The sequence below is a fragment of the Phasianus colchicus genome, chromosome 16 (genome assembly GCF_987193195.1).
Source record: "Phasianus colchicus chromosome 16, bPhaCol1.hap1.1, whole genome shotgun sequence".
Classification (NCBI taxonomy): domain Eukaryota; kingdom Metazoa; phylum Chordata; class Aves; order Galliformes; family Phasianidae; genus Phasianus; species Phasianus colchicus.
In genome coordinates this window covers 9,740,109-9,759,345 of record NC_143451.1, presented here as the reverse complement: position 1 = coordinate 9,759,345, position 19,237 = coordinate 9,740,109, and the positions used below count along the sequence as shown (strand labels likewise).

The window sequence follows — 19,237 nt, the reverse complement described above, 5'->3', positions numbered from 1 at the left end:
ACCAAGAGCTTGGGTGGATGCTTCTGATCAACTCCCCAAGCACCCACCTCTTCCTCCTCTTCAAAGACCAATGTCCACCATTCTATCCCACTGGTGGAAGTGCAGTGGGGCACAGCTGTACTGCAGCCTTCCTGCTCAGCATGGCAGCAAACACAACGCAAGGCCCGTGGCAGAGCAGAGGGTCTACAGCCATCGCAGCCGCACACGATAGCGTGACATTGTAATTAGAGTGCCCCACCTAATGAGTATGCATAAAGGGGGTGATTTAGGGTTGTGGAAGGTTCTTAATTTTCACACTTCTCAATTTCTCAGTCCTTCGTTTTTGGTAACCTTCATAGTTTTCTGTTTGCATTTTGGAAGTAAACAACTAGCATTTACACGGAGGTGCGTACAAATGGGAGCTGGGAAGCACACGCCATGGGGTAAATCATGCGTTGCCCTGTCTCACACGAAGCCCCTCAAAGACTATTAATCGGAGAGGTGGATATGTTATCGGGCTTCTTCAAAAGGTCGCATGAGTCATAAGCTCATCCAACTGGCTGCAAAAATGTTTGAGAGAGATGAGGAGACAGCAGAGAGAGAGAGAGAGAGAGAGGGTTTTACTGCAGGCAAACAATGAGGAGCGTGATGTGGGAGACACCCCCGGGTCTAATATCTGTTTCTGGGCCCCCTGCTTTGCTCGGGCACTCAGACAGGTGATGGACACGGCTCCCCCGGGGCAGGCAGCTGTGCTGGGTGCGGGAGGCGGCTCTTCGGCCGAGGAGAGCCCGGGCCATCGCTGCGGTGCCCCCGCCACGCATTCAGGTGGTCGGATGGTGCTCGGAGCGTTGTCCCGGGGGGGGCAGCGGCTCCCGACGGCGGGGCGAAGCGGGGCCGGATGAGTCCCCGCCGGGTTTCGCCCCAGCACCGCCCCCCTCTCCCCCGCCCCGGCTCCGTCCCCCGCGGGGGGAGGTTTCCCGGTGCCCCCCTCCCCCCACACCACCCCCCGCGGCCCGCCCTCCGCTGCCCCCCGCCCCCGCCGCCCCCCGCGGCTGCCTTGGGCCGGGCGGCGCGGGGGAGGCGCCGCGAGAGGCTCCGCGCTCCCCGCCGCGGGCGCACGGCGGAGCCGCTCCGCTCCGCGCCGCCGTCGCTCGGGCCATGCCGGCCGGGAGCCCCGGGGCTCGGCGGCCCCGCGCTGCGCCGCCGCGGGGGCCCGGCTCGGCGCGGGCCGCGGGGGCATGAGGCGCCGGGCGCGGAGAGCGGCGGCGGGCGGCGGCGCCGGCCCTTCCCCTGCGAGCCGCCGCCGTAGGATGAAGCAGCATGAGGATGTGTGACAGAGGCGTCCAGATGCTCATCACCACGGTGGGAGCCTTCGCAGCCTTCAGCCTGATGACCATCGCCGTGGGCACCGACTACTGGCTCTACTCGCGCGGCGTGTGCAGGACTAAGTCCGGCGGCGACAACGACACGAGCCGCAAGAACGAGGAGGTGATGACCCACTCGGGGCTCTGGAGGACGTGCTGCCTGGAAGGTACCGACCGCCCCCGGCCGCCCGCCGAGGCCCGGCCCCAGAAGCTCGGGGGAAGGCAGGGGTGCCCCGGACCCCCGCCCCACGTCCGGACCCCCGCCCGGAGACGATGCGCTCGGCGGTGCCGCGCTGCGGGCGGGGGAAACTTTGCGGGCGGCTCCCGCGCGAGGAACGCGGGGTGCCGGAGGGGTTCCCCCCGTGCCGGGAAGCGGTGCCGACTGCGGGCGGCCGCGGTGCGTACCCCGAGCGGCGGGGCCGTTCGGCGGGGCCGGGGCTGCGCGGCCACAGGTCCCTCTCTCTCTCTGGGCCCCGGGGCCGCTTTAATGGGAATCGAGCGGTGAGCGCATCTCTGAGCCGCTCCCGGCGGGGGCTCTGCGGGCACCGTGTTCGCGCCGAGGGTAATGCGCTGCGCCCGCAGCCGCCCCCCGGCAGCGGGGCCGGCCCTACTCCGCCGAGCGGCACGGCGTCCTGCTGCTGCCCCGCCGCTGCTCGGCCCTGCGTCCCTCGGGGACCGCGCCCCACGGCTGCCCCCCCCGCCTGCCCTCAGGGCTCTGCCCTTGCAGCGGCAGCACCCTCTGTTGTCCTGCTTCTCTGCCCGCGGCTCCGGAGGTGCCGTCAGCCCGAAGTTCCTGGCTGAGATTTGTGTGAGCACCAACAGGCAGCGCTCAAACGTGAGCCTGAGTGGAGTCCAGGTGCTGGCACCTGTGCGGCAAAAAATGGCCGATGGGATCACCCTAACTTTTAAAATGAACGGTAGCAGCTGGTGCCCTGCGGGCTAATGGGCTGCACTCCATCCTGTGGCCCTGGGGGTGCGGAGCTCTCCCCACCCCAGGAGAGGATCTGCTGACATGGGGGCAAGCGAGCATAGCACTGAGCTGCTCCCGCCGCCTCAGAAAGTTCTCGGTGAGTCACAGCCACGGCTGCAGAAATACCCTGTGTGCTCCTGTACTCGGCCCTAGGCCCACTGTAGGCAGTCGAAGCTCTCCTATTGATTCAAGGAGGGTTTGGATCATGCTCTAATTCCATAATAAGTAATTGGCGATAATCTGTCTCCCCTCTCAGGCTGAGGGAGCAGAGGAGGCAGCAGACAGGGCTGTGAGAGATGGGATCACTGAAAGCATGAGTAATTTCTAAAATTCTTATTTTTGCTGGCTGTGGTTTTCTTCAGTGAATGTTTTATGTTTCCCTCACTGTCATAAATCACTGCTTTGGAAGGAGCTGGTACAACCCTGGTCTCTTGGGCACAGCACGCTCAGGAAAGGGCTCAGCGCTGAATCACAGGTCCTCGCCCTGAATGTGGCAGGGGAGGGCAGGGGGCACCGAGCTGAGATCTGAGTAGGGAGGTCCCAACTGGGGGTCCCACCCCACCCCACCCTGTGTCAGGGCAGCACATGGAGCCTGAGTGCCCTGTTGCTGGGGGACATATTGGTGCTGGGTGCAAGAACACCATGTGCCATGTTCTGCTCAGAGCCATTCCTGCATTAGGGAGAGGAACTTTGGTGGGGGAGGAAGGGGGCAGAGGGGCAGGGCAGCCCCTCCTGCTGGCAGGGCCTCATCATTGTGCTGCTTCTGTGCATTCATCACATCTGGCTTGCAGAATAAGGACTGTTGCCTGTTGTCAGCCTCTCTCGGTGGTGAACCTGGCCCTGGGGTGCTGGGAGCACGCAGCACCGAGCAGATCTCTGTGCTTTAGGGAACGCCCGGGCCTGGAGATTTCTGCTGCTGACAGAGGTTTAGCGTGCGCTGCGACAGAGGAATTAAGCGTTGCTCCGCTCCTCGCCTGCCTGCGTGCGTGCAGCGGATTATTGAAATGACCGAAGCGGCGCCGGGTGCACAGCATCACAGTGCTCTGCGAGCCCACAGCAGCAGCACACAGCCCTGCGTGGGAGCTGCGTCACATGGCTGCTCTGAGCCCATGGCAGGAGCGGATAAATCTTGAATGAAGCCGCAGCAGCAGAGCTGTGTGAGACACCCACGCCGGCAAACACAAATTAGCGGCTGCCTCGACAGCGAGAGCCCGGGCAGTGCTCACCACTGCTGTGCTGGCGCAGCCTTTGCCGTACTGAACATTGCAGTGTTTGGGTTGCACGCAGCAGGTTGGGGCTGGCTCCCCAGCATCAGGAGGCAGAGGAGGGGGGATGGCAGGGATGGGGAGTGGCCGTGCTGGAAGCGGGGCTGCCCCTTCCTCCTCTGGGAACAGGGAACAAAGTGCTTGGTGCTTCTGGAGCACCCTGAGTGCTCCTTACCACTGCTTAGCAAATGCTCTGGGGTCCCACTGGCCCCATCTGTCTGTCCATCCTGCTTTCTTCATCTGTCCTGCCAGGACATGTCTTTCCCCCATATGCCCTGCTGGCTTCTTGTCCTGGACTTGGATGGATGCAGGGGACACGGTGTCCCTCTTGCCTGGACCAATTCTCCCGTCTCACAGTAGCAGCAGGGCCACAGTACATGACAGAGCCCATTTCTCCCCACTGAACTCCGAGAACTTTTCTTAAGTATTGTTGACCTTCTTAGGGGAATTTGGCTAAGAGTAAAAATCACTCTTTTGGATGTTGTCAGTGAGCAGCAGAGGGAGGACCAGGACCTGCCTGCCCCACGCAATTCCCAGAACTGCCTTCACCTTCAGCCAGGGCCCAGCCACCACTCCCACATCTCAGCTCCTCTGCCCCCTCCGTTCCCACATCCCAACCCCACTGCAGTTGCAGTGCTGGGAATAAACAAACTCAGTCCCTTCTCCAATATGTCACCTCATGGGGTTCCTGCTCTACCTCTTGCACTCTAATTCTGACCAGCTTTCTTCTGCGGGGCACCTCCCTGATGACTGCTCACCACCTCCCCACACCCCTTCTTTGCTGTCATATCCTGCATGGCAACTGCAGCTCCCGAAGGCAAAGCCTTGGCCATGCCTCTGCAGAATGACTGTGGGTAACTGAGCCCACCTCTGCACCTGTCCCCAGCACCCAACCCTCCTCCATCATTCCTGACTATTGCAGTTGGACTTTCCCCTGCCATTTACATCTTTTATCCACAATTAATTCATATTATCGTTAATATTTTTCCGTAAAGACACTGTTGTAGCCCAGTGCTGTTTCAGCAGCAGGTCCCACGTAGAGACATCCCATTGGAAGGCAATTCACAATCTCTACAATCTGCTTAAAAAGCATAATACCACTCTTTTACTTCTTCAGGACAGCTAAATCAAACAGCTTGTGGAGCTCTGGATGTGTTATGGTAATGCTCTCCTTTGCAGCCCAGCCCATACTGCACTGGGAGCAATGCAGCTCTGCTCCCCATTGGGGCTGTTTCCACAGCACCGGTGCCACATGGCCCCCCCCACTGCCATTGCTTGTGGGGATCTGTAGGGGCAGATTAACCATAAAGCCAGCTGTTGTCCTCCAGAAACTCACCAGATTGCCAAGATGAATGAAAATTCCTTTTAGGCCTTCAGAAAACTCCTTAGCCTGTCCTCCCAGTGCTACCAGGATGGAGTCTTTCAGCCCCATCAATTCCATGTGCAAATTTAAGGGCAGCTGTTCAGCATCTTCCCTGATCCCTGACCGTGCACAGAGCTGCTTGTCTCCCAGAAGAGCAGCACCTGGTGCAGAAATCATTGGGTGTCACTTCTGCTCGTGACTGACAGCTGTACTGCTGTCACCCAGCAGTGGCAGGGAGCTCCTTTCTTTCAACACGACTGAAGAATTTCTCCTTGTATTACTCAACCATGCAGGTTTATTTTAACCGATCCCATTAGCTTGTATGATTGGCCATGTGCATGTGATAACTTCTGTTTCCAATAGCAGGAGTCCCACTTTTGAACTCTTTTAGTTGCAATTTTGAGTGCCTCTCTCAGGCAGTAGCTCAGGGTGCAGGGAACTCCTGCCATGGCTCTCCACCTGCAGGGGTGGCTCTGCGCTCTCCTCTCCCCCTGGCTGTGCCCAGAGCTCCTCTTGGCTCTGCAGAGCAGAGCTGCTCATACTGAAGGCAGCCGTGGGCAGTGAGCAGCTGCTGCTGGCCAGCCACCAGCTCCTGGAGCCTCACAGCCCTCCGAGGGAGGCCAAGCAGAGAATTTCCCCAAGGTGACAGCAATATTGTTTCTGTTAGAAAGTTATTATCTTTAATTTTTAAAAGCGCCAAGCAAATGTCTGTGAGATTGCAATCAGCCATGATGGAGCACATTTTTGTGCTATTCATTATCAGCAGGTATTTAAAGAGCCGCTCATCCTGTTCCTCTGTCTGGATGCCATCTGTGATGGGTTCTCACCAACACTCTGGCTGCCATTTAACACCTCTCCACGGTGCTCACAACCCCACTCAGCTGCACTATCTGCGCTGGGGGTGAGTGGAGCAAAGGCCTCTGCCCCCATGCAGGGACAGGGAGCTGCAATGGTGCAACAGAAATTAGACACAGAGGCACCTCAAATGGCAGCAATGGGGGAGGGTGAGGAGGGCACGTTGCCCATGCCCTGATGCAGTTTACACGCTGCAGGTTTAACCCCATCCTTCCTGCCCCCAGAAAAAAGATATGTGGGTATGCGCAGGGCTTGCACCTAGTGCTGGGGGCAGAGCTGGTGCTGGGGGCAGAGCTGGGCTAGGCAAAACCATTGAGCATGGGACTCAGGTCAGACTTCTGACTTGGGCATCCCTACCCTTTGTCTTGTTGAAAGTTATATTGCGTAAGTGTTCATTATGCTCCTCCAATGGAGATGGCAATCGAACTGCCTGACCCCTGGCCTGCTCCACACCCCTGTGCCTGCACCAAGAGCCATAGGAGCCCTTCTAGGCCAGAGCTGGGCCACAGCTCATCCTGCTGCCATTGGAGGATCTCACTCTGCTCCTGCCCCAGCTCTGCTCTGAGATGGGTGTGTGGAGCAGCGGGCACAGCACTCACCTCGTGGGACGTGCAGCAGCTGTCAGCACACCGCTCCCATCGTCTGGGGCAGCGTGGGGAGCCAGCTCCCACATTGCTGTGAGCAGCACGTGAGGAGTGAATGTATGCTGCGAGCAGCTCGGGAGCAGGCGTTTTATTGCTGCATAGGCGTGGTGCAGAGTCTGTCATCTCAAGAGCTGCTCCTGTTTAATAGAGGTGGAAGGCTGAATCTGAATGAGGCTCAAAGTGTTGTTTTTTTCCATGCAAGGTCACTGTCTCCATTACGGCTGTAAATAACTGGTGATGGCTCACAGAGGCAGCCAGCCCAAGCACTGGGGCAGCCACCATGATGGTGCCAGGTCTCCGTGCCCGGTGTCTCTGCACTGGCCAGGCAGTGGGAGAGCAGCGTTGCTGCGCAGTGCAGGGTTACATGGCTGCTGGTGAATCACTTCTCTTCCCACGAGCTTTCTGCCTTTCATAATGCGCAGCTGGAAGCAGGTCTGGGTGAGTTCACTGGTGGTAAGGGGTACACACAGCCCCTCAGCTCTGCTTAGTGGGGTGCAGTCCCTCTGACACAGCCACTGCCCTCTGCAGTGCCCGCACTGCTTGGGATGAGGCGAGGTGACACAGCCATGATGGCTCGGTGATTCTGGCACTATTCACATGGATCTCACCACGGATTTTTAATAAACACAAGGTGCACTTTGTGAATAGACATTAAGACCAAAATTGCTCTCAAAATTCTGTAACTGCGCTGAAATCCCATGGAAGAGAACTCCTTACAGCTGTACTTGGCTGCATCTTTGCTTGGTGCTTGGTGCTGGGCTGCAGGTCCCCACTTCCCCTCCTCGGGGCTCTGCTCTGCCTGGTGCTGCACGTGGTGTTGTGGCTGTTTGTTGAAGGATGAGCACCCTGGGGAGCTCACCGTGCTATGCAGTCCTCCAGCTGTAATGAGGCATGGCTCGCGCTGGGGAGCGCAGCAGTGGGCATCCCAAGGTGCTCCTTTGATTTAGAAGACACCTGCTGTGATAAGGAGTGATAGTGCTGGGGTGACAACTGCTGTTGTCGCTCCATGCTCGTGCACACTGGAGCTCTGCAGAGGAGACGTTCTGGCACTGCCCCACAAGCACTGCTCATGATGCGAGCCCAGTCTTGGTGGCTCGTGTGCTTTGTGCATCTCCTTATTTGATGATTATGTTCCCTACCAACTATCTGATATAGAGGAGTGTTTTTCAAACTAAGTTTAAAGTAGGGAATACTCCATGCTTCATGCTGTCCAACATCCTTTGGACTGGTTGTATTGGAGATGGATGGTACAGAAATGCTCCTCATGGTCATTTCCTGAAGCAGAGGCACACTGTGCCAGCAGTACCCCTGTGCTCAGGCACAGCATTTACTCAGCAGAATTACTGGGTGATGGCTGCAGACCTGCTGGGGGCAGAAGGGGAAGTGGTGCAGCAGTTGTGTGAGGAGAACTGATTGGAACAAATGCTGCAGAGCTACGGTGACCAGGTGCCCTGCTGGCTAACAGGTGCATATCCCAAGCTGCTGCACTTTCATTGGGCTGCACACCTGACTGAGGCTACCAGGAGTGTTAATGGTAGAGCTGCAGGGTCTTTCCTTCCAGCACTGCTTGTGCTGGGGCTGCACTGTCCCGTGCTCAGCACCAAAAGGAGCTTCTGGAGGTGGACTGTCATTGCAACAGGGCTTTGCTCCCTGCTGGAATGTGTGCCATGACAGCTGGGTTGTGCTTGCCTCCCTAACCCCTGCAGAATTCACTCGCGCACTGGCTGACTGCGTTTGACAGGCTTGAAAATATCAGGGTTTGTTTGCAGTCATCGTGCAGAGAGGCAGGAGGAATTATTATGGCTGCTGAGCAGGTAATGCTGCATGATGCTGTTCTCAGATACTGCGTGCTCCTTATCTCCTGACACCACAACCCGCAGACAAAACCTGGCACTGTCGGGCTGCCGCCATCCCTATGTCAGGTGATGGGGAACTGCGTTTGATCACGCAGAGAGCGGGGTCAGGCCGCCAGGTAGGGCAGCAGGCAGGGGCAGGGGCTGCAGCCCAGCAGTGGGAGGGCCTCATGCATCACTTGGCATCGAGCAGTTCGTGTCCCATGCGGAGCACCGGGCCGTGAGTGGGGCAGCAGCTCAGGGCGGTGCAGGAAGGAGCAGTGCGTGACTCAGCCTGAGCACAGTGCAAACAAAAGGCGTGTGAGGGTGACATTTGTGCTCGTGCCTGGCGGATGCTCACTCTTCCAGTTTGTTTGGTAACTGTCCCACTGTTGTACTTTTTGTTCGTGCTGGAAATGTAAAGGGAGGGGGAAGCAGCCCTCCCCCAGAGATTACCAATACTGTTATGGAAGTGTTCCTGATTTTCACTTGTGCGAAGGGACCTTTGCCATGTCCTCGTGTCCTGCACAGCCCCCCGTGCCAGCACTGCTTTATGGTGGACAGGGAGCCTGGAGCACCCTGTGCCACCCAGCTGTTGTCATCCAACCTCTGGCAGCTCTGTCCGGGCTCTGATGCAGCAGTGCTGGTTGCATCACTGCTGCCAGCACACAGTGATTCAGGGGGTGCTGTGCCCCGGGTGCCTGCTCAGTGTGAGATCTCTTAGACGAGGGAAGAATCAAGACCCAGATCTTCCACCTTTCAGTGTCCTTTCAGCAACCAAAGGAGGGCTGTTAGAAAGAAGAGGAGAATCTGTAGCAGGATCTGTTGGGATAGGACAAGGGGAAATGGTTTCAAATCGTAAGAGAGGAGACTGAGATTGGATATAAGGAAAAAGTGGTTTATGCTCAGCACTGCAAACCCTGCTCCTGGAGCTCAGCCTGTAGGATGCTCCCAATAAATGGGGAGTGAAGCTGCAGTGCTGCTCACCAAGCACTGCTTGTCCCCCCCTGGGGCTGCAGCCCTCTGCACCAAACAGGGTTGGATGGGTATGGCTGCTTTCAGCACTTCAGCTGAAATCTTGGAATGTTTCTGTTGTTAGGGAGATGCGAGAAGCAGTATAATAATAATAATAATAATAAAAAAGGAGGTGTTTAAGTAGCAGTCCCATATCTGAAGCTGAAGTACTTAGCTTCGAATCAGCACTACGAGAGAAAGAAAAAAGAAATTTAATATCACTTTTGCAAGGAAAACAGCCTGCCGAGCCTCCTCCCAGGCTAAATGTGCTTCAGAGATTGACTGTGCAGCTGTAAAAACTATCGATGAACTGTAAACATGAAAAGATCACCCCGCTCGTGGCCTGTCAGAAGCATTAGGTTGGAAATGCTCTGTGCTCCGCTCCAGCATGACTCACCGAGTCCTGAGCAAATGTGTTTATTTGTAAAGATCCCTCTTTCAGAAATAGTGACCTTTTTAATGCCTCATGCAGCGAGCTCAGAAATTCTAAATTGCCTTTTGGCATCTTCCTGGCCTTGCTGAAGCTCTGGCAGTGCTTGCCGTGGCGATTTACATATTTTTAGCCTTGATGTTCTGCACTGCTTGACTCCTGAGGAGCGATTTACTTCTCGTAGCTCTCAGAAAGAGATGGAGGAGCTCTTTTGGTGCCTCCTTCCCTCCCGCACGGCCCTCCTGCGCCGGGTTCCTGCTGGCCCGTCGTGCCCCGCGTCGGGGAACGACGTTGTGGTGGTTTCTGTGCTCTTTCTTGGTGTCCTCTCAGCGCTTCGCAGTTCTGAGCTGATGATTTAAATGCGGATCCCCTCCCTCCCTTTTGTTGGGTGCACTTTTGTTTTCGTGGCTGTTTGCATGCTAAGCGGCCGGCTTTCCGATTGGTGCAAGCTCGTGTCTCAGTTGTGAAATTTGGGGGTCAAACACTCTTAAATCATCCTCTATTCACAGCTGTGTTTTTATGCGTTCTAACTGCTTGGGCTCATAATTGTTTTTTCCCTGTGAATTGACCGGTAAAGCTCCGCAAATGTACGGTAGTGCCTGAACTTCGCTCTGTTTGCCCGTAGGAAGTGTAATCAAGCCTTGATTGCCGGGACCTGAGCCGCATTTCTTAATGTCTTGATCCATTCCCCTTCAGCTGTCAGCGCAGAGCCCGAAGGAGCGCTCCCTGAGCGAGGGACCGTGCTTCAGAGCTATGAAATTGGCATTTATGGGTTCTTGGGAATCCGCTGGACGCTTTAATACGGGCAGAGCGAAACCTCCCGCTTCCATCATCACGCAGCTTCTTCTCCTACTTGTTACAAACAGGCACTTCAGCCGCCGCCGCTATGATGTGTCCTCTGGTGCAGCTCGGGGGCTGCAGCAGGCACAGAGCACCGCGTCTCCTACCCTCTCTCTGTGTTATCTCTGGTTAAACACGTGGCCGCTAATTCACACGGAGGATCCCCAGGAGGTCTGTGCACTCCTGACCCTTGTTTTTCCCATCTCGTCCTTTCTGGATGGGTTTTACCACCGATTTTTTAGCATTCTAGTTGTGTGAATCGCCCCGTAGGGTTCAGAGATGCTGCGAGGGTCAGATGGACTCCCATAAATGAGCTGGTCCTGGCCCTCTGGTGTGTTATCCCAGCTCGCAGCAGTGATGTGCAGGCAATTACCGCTCTGCCCTTTGCTCTCTGACACGTCCCCCCCTTCTCCCCTCCTCCCGCCTTGATGTGATGCTCCGCTGCGCCCTGCCTCCTCCTTCCCGCTCTGCTGCAGGCTTACAGGCTGTGGGGCCGGGGGCAGCTCCGGCTGGGGCTGTGACACGGTGCCCCCGTGCCTCTGTGTCCCTGAACCTCGTGGCTCCCACTGAGGACAGCCCCGGAGCCGCTGTGCTGCGGGGACGTGCAGAGGGCAAAGAGCAAAGGAGAGAAAAAGGCATCGCAGAAACACAGAGGTTGTGCAGAAATAAGAGAGCAGAAAAGGGTGTGATTTGCAACAGGTTGGATGGAAAGCTGGCAGAAGGGAGCAGAAATGGTGGGGAGGAGCCCCACGGGAGGACATGGGCTCAGCTCCTGTCCCTGTGTGTGTGCTGCAGGAGTGCTCAGCCCCTGCTCCCGCCTGCCTCTCTCTGTCATCATCTCTGAGCTGGTGATTTTTTCAAATTTCTACAGTTGTATTAATTTAAAAGGATAAACTCAATCAGCGAAGCTCATTACTTTTCATCTCGTGGCTTATTTACATGGATTCTGGCTGCTCCAGCCCTCACTTTGCTATCATAGGAACGTCAATTACTTTTTACAATAAAAATCGATGCTGTTGAAACAAGAAATGTTCTCCTACAAAATGCCACAGAGCTGCCCCAGCCCAGTAGCTGCCATGTGCCTCATGGGAGGTGGCTGAATTCACCCTCTCCTTCCCCCCGAGGAGTCTTTGTGTCCCTGCTCCCACCCATGGTCCTCATCCCACTCCACTGCAGGGCTGGGCTGGGGGGTAGCTGTCATTGTAGGGCCTCTCTGGTCCCTAATGAGCTCCAGTGATGGAGAAGGAAACCTGGGGGGTGACCTGGGCATCAGCTCTGGTGCGTTACCTGATTGCTTCTATCGTGAGAACACCAAAGCTGAGCCCTCAAAGAGTGCCAGAAATTATCCATCCTTTTCAAACTTTTTTCCTCCTCTATTATTCAGAATTGTTTTTGCTTTTCTGAACTGCCTTGTGTAGGTTGTAGCAACCCCACAGATTCCAGAATGGGAGATGATGAGTCACTGTCAAAATGTAGATTTTTTTTTTCCTTTTTTTTTTTTCCCTTTTAGCAATGCTGAGGGAATAAAGTCTGTGACACTCGGGCGCTGGCACTGCCTGCAGCAGCAGCAGCATCTCTCAGCAGCCATGATGCCAGAGCCCGGCTGTGCCCATGGGGACACCCAGATCCCACCAGGCACTGCCCAGCCCTGAGCTGTGGGGTCATCGCTGGGCATGGGGCTGCCCCTGTGCTTTGGTTGCCCACATTCAAGCTCCTGTCTGAGCCAGCATCTGCCCATCCAGCTCTGCAACCACACTGCTGCCTCTGCCACCTCCTTGCTGTTGCACTCCGTTAGTTTGACTTGGGGATTTTCCACTGTTTTTTTTTTTTTTTTTTCAAAGGGTAAGGGAAAAAAAAAAAAAAAAAACACCTTCAGAAAATACATATCTGTGTAGGTGACAGCTGAGACACCAACCACCACCGGAGAGGGGGAGAGGGTGTGAAGGAGGGGGAGCCACATCCCATGCCATTGCCCTGCTGGGAACCTGGCTCTGGGCCACTGCAGGGAGCAGGGATGCTCAGGGGGGCTGGGGAAGCAGCATGCCATGCTGCAGGGAACCCATCTCGGCAGAGCTGTGTGGAGCACAGGGCTTTTCCCAACCATTGCACACACTAATCTTAGTTCAGCAGCTCGCCAGCAGGGTTCGTGCAAGCAGATGCCTTGTGAGAATGTGGCAGGCTGCTGTCTGAAGGACCACAAAGCCTATTTCAGGATGAGAAAACACCAGCCCTAAACCTGCTGTGTCCTCATCGCTTTGCATCGAGTGCACAGGGTGCAGCTCTCGGGCAGGCAGTTCTCAGCCCGGTGGCACCACATGAAGCTGGGGAAGGGAAGGAGAAAATGAATCCTTCCAACTCCAACTCTGCAGGCATCTGGGTGGTGGGCGGGAGGTAAAAAAAAAAAAAAAAAAAAAAGAGAGAGAGCTCTGGAGTTTGGATTCCTGGGAGATATTTTGGAGTCTTGCTGGGAGCCGGGTTCCTGAGCATCTCCGAGGTGTGCCACAGGCACACAGCACAGAGTGCTGCAGCTGAGCTCCAGGCTCTATTCTCCTGTGGGTGGTGAATGCCAGAGGGCTCAGGGCACCACAGCCATGTCTCTCACACTGTGTGGGTTCAGCCGGATGGGCTGTCTGCAGCTGAACTCCCCAGGCAGTGCCAAGTGCTGGGCCTGACCTGGCAGCAGGTCTGTGATTCCCACTGGGCTGAGCCCACTGAGGGAAAGGCTGGTGGGAGCTCTTTTCTCATTGAAGAGCAGTGTTAGTTCATCATCCCAAGCCCAAGTTGTGCTTTGCACACTGAGCAGCTGCAGCGATCTCTGAAAGCTGTTTGCTGGATGAAAAATAATGAGGTGTTAAAACCACAACCAGAGCTCTTTGCTCTTCTGGCTGCTCAGGTGAGGGTCTGTGTACCTGACTGTGTTAACACTGTGAGAACAGTGCTTCTCCCAACCCCTTTCCCCCCCCCTGTGGCCCTCTCTGGGGAAAGGGCTGTGAGGGGAAACGGACCTGAGATAAAATCAATTAATTGCTTTTGCATTCTCTGATAAATGCAGTGCAGAGAGTGCCTACATCGAAATACAAATGAACTAAACCAGCAGCAGCAGAAGGCTGAACGGAAACATCGCCCCTGGAGCAGGGGGAGCAGAGGGCAGCATGAGGGTCGTGTGCAATGGGGGGCTGCAGCCTGGGGGGGTGAAGGGGGCTGAGGAATTGCCTGGAGCACACGGTGGAGGGAGTGCAGTCCAAAATGCTGAATGCAATCTGTGTTCTGTGAGTTCAGCTCTTCCAGGTTTACCGTTCCCTACGGGCAGGGCTGCCATGAGAGCAAGTCAGTGGGCAGAAGCTTTTCACAGCCCGTGGTCCAGTTCTGTTGCACCACAGTGCTGTCCTGCAGGGCAGAGCAAAGGGACACGGAGCGAGCAGCGGCATGAGAGCAGCTCCTCCCCAGGAGAGATGGGAGTTGGGGGCACTCGGCGTTGCATTTGTTTGGAGTTTGGGACATTTTTGGTGTGTCGGGTGACTAAACAGTCACCATGGTAACAGTCATCAGTTAATGAACAGAATGGAGTAAAGGATCCGACATAAATGTCAGCGCGTGAAATAGATGCGGTGGGGCGGCAGCGTGGGGTGTGCAGTGCCATGCCCCATAGGATGGGGCTCAGAGCTGGGGCTGAGGGGTGTGGGGACCCTGAAGTACTGCCCCTAAGCATGGGCAGCAGGCAGGAACTGGTGCTCAGTCCTGCAGCTGAGCAAAATCTCTGTGCCAGCACTGGAAAAGTCACTTTTTTATGTGTGTGTCGTTTGTTTGTTTTTCTTGATTATTTTTTAAGTCATTCTCTGTTGCAAATGAAGTGTTTTGGTGGGTCAGGAAGCACTGAAGCAGAGAGGTTGCAACTTTAGCTGGGGAGGAGAGTTGATGCAGCACAGCTGTGTGCATCCTGCTGTGCTGTTCTGCTGCTGCTCAGGGCTTCGCTCCTGATGGAGTTGTGCTGTTGGGTTGCACTGGGGAAGGCAGAGCTGCCTGGGCAGAGCAGGGCTGGGGCTTCACTGTTGTCGAGGCACTGAGAGACAGAGACAGACCTGTGCTGAAACCTTGGCTCTTCCACCAGCTAACCCATCCCTAGCTGAGAGTAGGGATATGTCATGGTGGGCCTGGTGTTAGGGTGCTGGTGTTTGATGTGGTCTAACAGCTGGGTGACAGCTGAGAAGGAAGAAGAGATATACAGGGGGCAGTGCATGGGGCAGAGCATGGCTGATGGGCACAGGGTGAAGGAGATGCAGGAAGCCAGGAGCTGGGAAGGAGGAGGAAGAGGTGGCTGTGCCACATGTGCTGTCGTTGCCATGCCCAATGCTGCCTACCCCACTGGTGCTGCCCATTCTCAGCCTCCCCTGCGCCCGCAGTTCCCAAAGCAACGGGAGCAGGCGCTTCTCCCTCCGATGCCGCATCTCTGCTCCGATGACAGCTTGCCACCTCCAGAGCTTCACTGCCAGGCTTTAATTGATGCCTGTCACGATGCTCAGCTCCCCCAAGCCCAGAGCTGAAGCTGATGGGAATGGGGTACAGTAGGAAGCAGCATGCCTTGCAATGGCTTTGGGTAGGCCAGGAGCACATGGTGCAGCTGTATGGGAGAAGAGAGGTCCCCAGGACCTGTACTGCCACCATCTGCACTGGGTCAAATTCCATGTGAGCCCTGGCTGCTTCATGCAGGAGCCATAACCCAAATGGAGACAGCTGCAGGATCCCTCCTGCCCCATCTTGATCTTTCAGTTCAGAGAAGACACACTCCATGCCTCAGTTTCCCCATGCATGACATCAGGAACAACATTTGTCAACACTTGTGCACACTCCTGCATTAATGTTTGCTGCTCGCTTTGGAGACAGCAGCTCTGTGGGTCCTGCAGGCTCTCTCTCCATGCTCGCTCCCTGCACCACTCTGCTGTGCATCACCTGGCAGGAGTGGGCTCATCCTTGGCTTCTTCCTTCTGTGGCACCACCACATCACTTTGGCACAGGAGAGAGCTGAGCCCTGAATCACAGCAAGGAATGAGCCAAAGCAAACAGGCAGACACATAGAGGTGAAATGCTTTTGTTTTGCTTCAGAGGTAGGAGGGGAGGGAAAAGACCAAAAAAAAAAGAAAGAGAGCCTTTTTTTCCAAATGTGAACTAGGAGGCTTCCAGGTGCAGAGCATCAGCTGCCCCAGGCCCTCCCAGCAGCTGTGTAGATCTGAAGGCCCCGCCTTGTGTCTCCCCAGGAACCTTCCGAGGAGTCTGCAAGAAGATCGACCACTTTCCTGAGGATGCGGACTACGAGCAGGACACAGCTGAATACCTCCTCCGTGAGTCTGCTGCCCCACACATTGTCCCGAACCCCAGGGCCTCAGCATGGACCCCCAGTGCTGGGATGAGACCAATCTCCCCCAGCATCTTCTGAGCCCTTTGCTCAAACGTGAGGCACAAAGGTGCAAACTGACAGATGCTGGGGAGAGGTGAGTGCACACAAGGCAAACCCTGACTGAGCAGGGAATGCAAATGTGCAATGCCCAACTTGTCAGCAAACATCCATGTGTCAGGCTGGAAAGTTTGCATGGCACATTGGGTGGGCACCACAGGCACAGAGGACCCCCCAGTAGAGCTGAAGCTCTGCAGGGAGTGCTGTGCTGTGCACCCACCTGAGGTGGAATGTGTCTAATAGAGTTGGTTTGCCATTTTAGTAGATGAGCGTTTAAGCTCTTCTCCCACCCCCTCCCACAGTTAAAACAAAAAAAAAAGTCTATTTTAAAGCCCCCAGAATGGCATTTTAATGGGGCTTCTCTGTATTACTGTGCATTTAATATGGGCCCTGAGAGAGGCATGAGAGCCCAAACCAAGGCACAGTATATTTTAGGTGCCTTTGTTTTAGCAGCAGGGAGGGATTTGCTGCATTAATTGCTCTTCGCAGTCAGTTTGGAAGCTGAACTTCTGAAAGGGTGAACAGAAGAGGCCCCTCTTTAAGTAGTGACTCCCGAGATCTGATATCCGTAGGGCCATAGCAGCAGCCTGTGGGCCAACCTAGGGCAGGCCAGAGCCCAGCAGAGCCTTAGCCTGTGCCCTATCTTTACGCCACAGGTGCTGTCAGAGCCTCCAGCATCTTCCCCATCCTCAGTGTGGGCCTGCTCTTCTTTGGGGGGCTGTGCGTGGCAGCCAGCGAATTCTACAAGAGCAAACACAACGTCATCCTCAGTGCCGGCATCTTCTTCGTCTCAGCAGGTGATGGGCTCTGGGCTTTCTGGGGAGCACAGAGGCTGGGGGCAGGTCCGGGTCCCCAAGGCCAGCAGCACGGGGGGCTCAGCTGTGGAGCTGTCCCAGAAGCAAGGGGGAAAACCCACACAGTGCCAATGAGAGTTCAACACAGGACAGGTTGTGCGGGATCTGCCCTCAGCCCCATGAAGCCTGCAATGCTGGGCAGCAGGTGGAGGGACTGCTGCAGACTTCCTGCAGAGCAGTACCGTCAGGGCTGCCTCTCTCTGTGCACAGCTCCCCAGTGCTCCCACTGATTGTCTTATGACAATGTCTTTGTCTCAAGGAACTGCTCTATTCTGTGTTTTTCTTCTCCCCACAAAGAGCCAAATTACTCTCCCTCTTCTGGCTGGAAGGAGCCGCTGATGCAGATGAGAAAACAACAGAAAAAACATAATCGATTCATTAAGTAAATTCAGAAATCTATCAGCAGCTTCCCAGCCCTGAAGCTCTGCTGGCAGTGCAGAAATTGCCCCAAACCCAAAGAAATCTCTGGGCTCCATCAGGAATTGAGAGACGGAGTCACTGCTTCGTGCAGGTCTCAGCCCTGGGAATCAGGGCTGACGCTGTAGGGATGCTGCTGGCCCCATCCCTCTCCTCCTCCCGCAGGTCTCAGCAACATCATCGGGATAATCGTCTACATCTCAGCCAACGCAGGGGACCCGGGGCAGAGCGACTCCAAGAAGAGCTACTCCTACGGCTGGTCCTTCTACTTTGGCGCGCTGTCCTTCATCATCGCCGAGATGGTGGGGGTGATCGCCGTGCACATGTACATCGAGAAGCACCGTCAGATCCGCGCCAGGTCCCACTCGGAGCTGCTGAAGCGGTCGGCATTCACCCGCCTGCCCCCCTACCGGTACCGCTTCCGCCGGCGGTCCAGCTCGCGCTCCACCGAGCCGCGCTCCCGGGACATGTCGCCCATCAGCAAGGGCTTCGGCACCATCCCCTCCACCGACATCTCCATGTTCACCCTCTCCAGGGATCCCTCCAAGGTCACCATGGGGACGCTGCTCAACTCGGAGCGGGACCACGGTTTTTTACAGGTCCACAACTCCATCCCCAAAGAGTTCAAGGAGTCTTTGCACAACAACCCGGCCAACAGACGAACCACGCCGGTCTGAGCCCCGCCGCCGGGCGCGTGTACAGAGGTGTTTTGTCAGGCTGCATGACATGATCCTCGTGACGGTGTAACCCATGAAACCCCACTTTTAAGGACACCCCAACGAGCTCCCCGTGCCCCTTTCCCCAGGTGCCACCCTGGGGGACGCCGGGCTGGGACGTGCTGTCCTGGTGGGGACAGCCCCAGCACCCAGAGGGCAGATTGGGGGATTCCCAAAGTCACCATCGTTAATGTTGATAATAACCGCAGTGTTCCCTTAGCTGTATGTCCCACTGGAAATGCTGGCGACAGCCCTGTCTGTGAGAACCCCGTCGGGTCGTTACTCCCAGCGGAACGCCTGGAGCCCAGAGCTGGCTGCTCTGCTCATGGTCTTGAAACCGCGTCCCGTTGTGGTGGGTGGAGTGCTTGGGATGGGCTTCTTTATGGTGTTTCGTGCATGCATTAAATAGCTTGGAATTCAATTTTGTCATGTCAGGTTGGAAGAAACATCCTTTTGCAATTTTCTGTGGTCATGAAAGGGCTTCTTTCTTTCCTCCATTCTTTCTTTCTTCCTTTTGGTGCATTCAGACCATGAATGGACTCAGGAGCAAAATTTCTCCAATGACTGGTAGCAATTAGCCAGCATTTAATTAACCTCTAACGTTGCAAGAAAATGAAATAATTCCTGAAAATTAATACCCTCACAGCCACAAATTACTGTCTGGGTACAACAGAGGAGGCTACACTTGACCTGGTCACACTGAGAAGAAGCTGGGATTATGATCGGGCCTTGGCTGTGGTTGGTGTGCTGATGGTGTGTGGTTCTATAATGAATACGACCAGGAGATGAATGGGAAAAAATAACAATAAAGTCATCCAGTTTGGCAAGCAAGTTCCTTGGCTGGATGGGTGGTGTGTGCTGTGCTGTGTCACCAGGGATTGTGCACAGCATCTCATTGGAGCTGCACCCCATGCAGCTCCAAGCTCTCCCACGGAGCTGTTGGGGGACGCTGGTGGGCTGCATGGGGAAGGGGCTACTCTGGGTCCAGGTATTTCTGGGTGCAGTGGGAGCCCCTGTGCCACTGGGCTCTGCCTTCTGCAGGTGGCCACGGGGTTGGCTCTGAGCACTGAGCCGTGTCTGTGTCCAGAGCAGGGCTCATCTGGATGCAGCAGGGCCTGACCAGCTGCTCCTAGAGCTGTGCACTTAGAGGAAGCCTCACATAACTGCCTGACCAAAATGATGGATTCCCATGGCAGCACCATGGGTGTAGGGGCAGAAGAGCTCCCGACTGCCCTGTGCAAGGGA

The 19,237-nt window shown here is 55.8% G+C and overlaps 1 protein-coding gene across 1 annotated transcript; it reads left to right on the top strand.

The window, feature by feature from the left end:
- The first annotated feature begins 1,232 nt into the window (after positions 1 to 1,232).
- CACNG3 (calcium voltage-gated channel auxiliary subunit gamma 3) lies at positions 1,233 to 18,824 on the top strand. The gene is made up of 4 exons (XM_031606605.2): positions 1,233 to 1,510; positions 15,809 to 15,892; positions 16,662 to 16,802; positions 17,442 to 18,824. Exons 1-4 carry the CDS (start codon positions 1,300 to 1,302, stop codon positions 17,951 to 17,953), a joined length of 948 nt encoding a protein of 315 aa, XP_031462465.1. The 5' UTR covers positions 1,233 to 1,299; the 3' UTR covers positions 17,954 to 18,824.
- Positions 18,825 to 19,237: the final 413 nt, after the last annotated feature.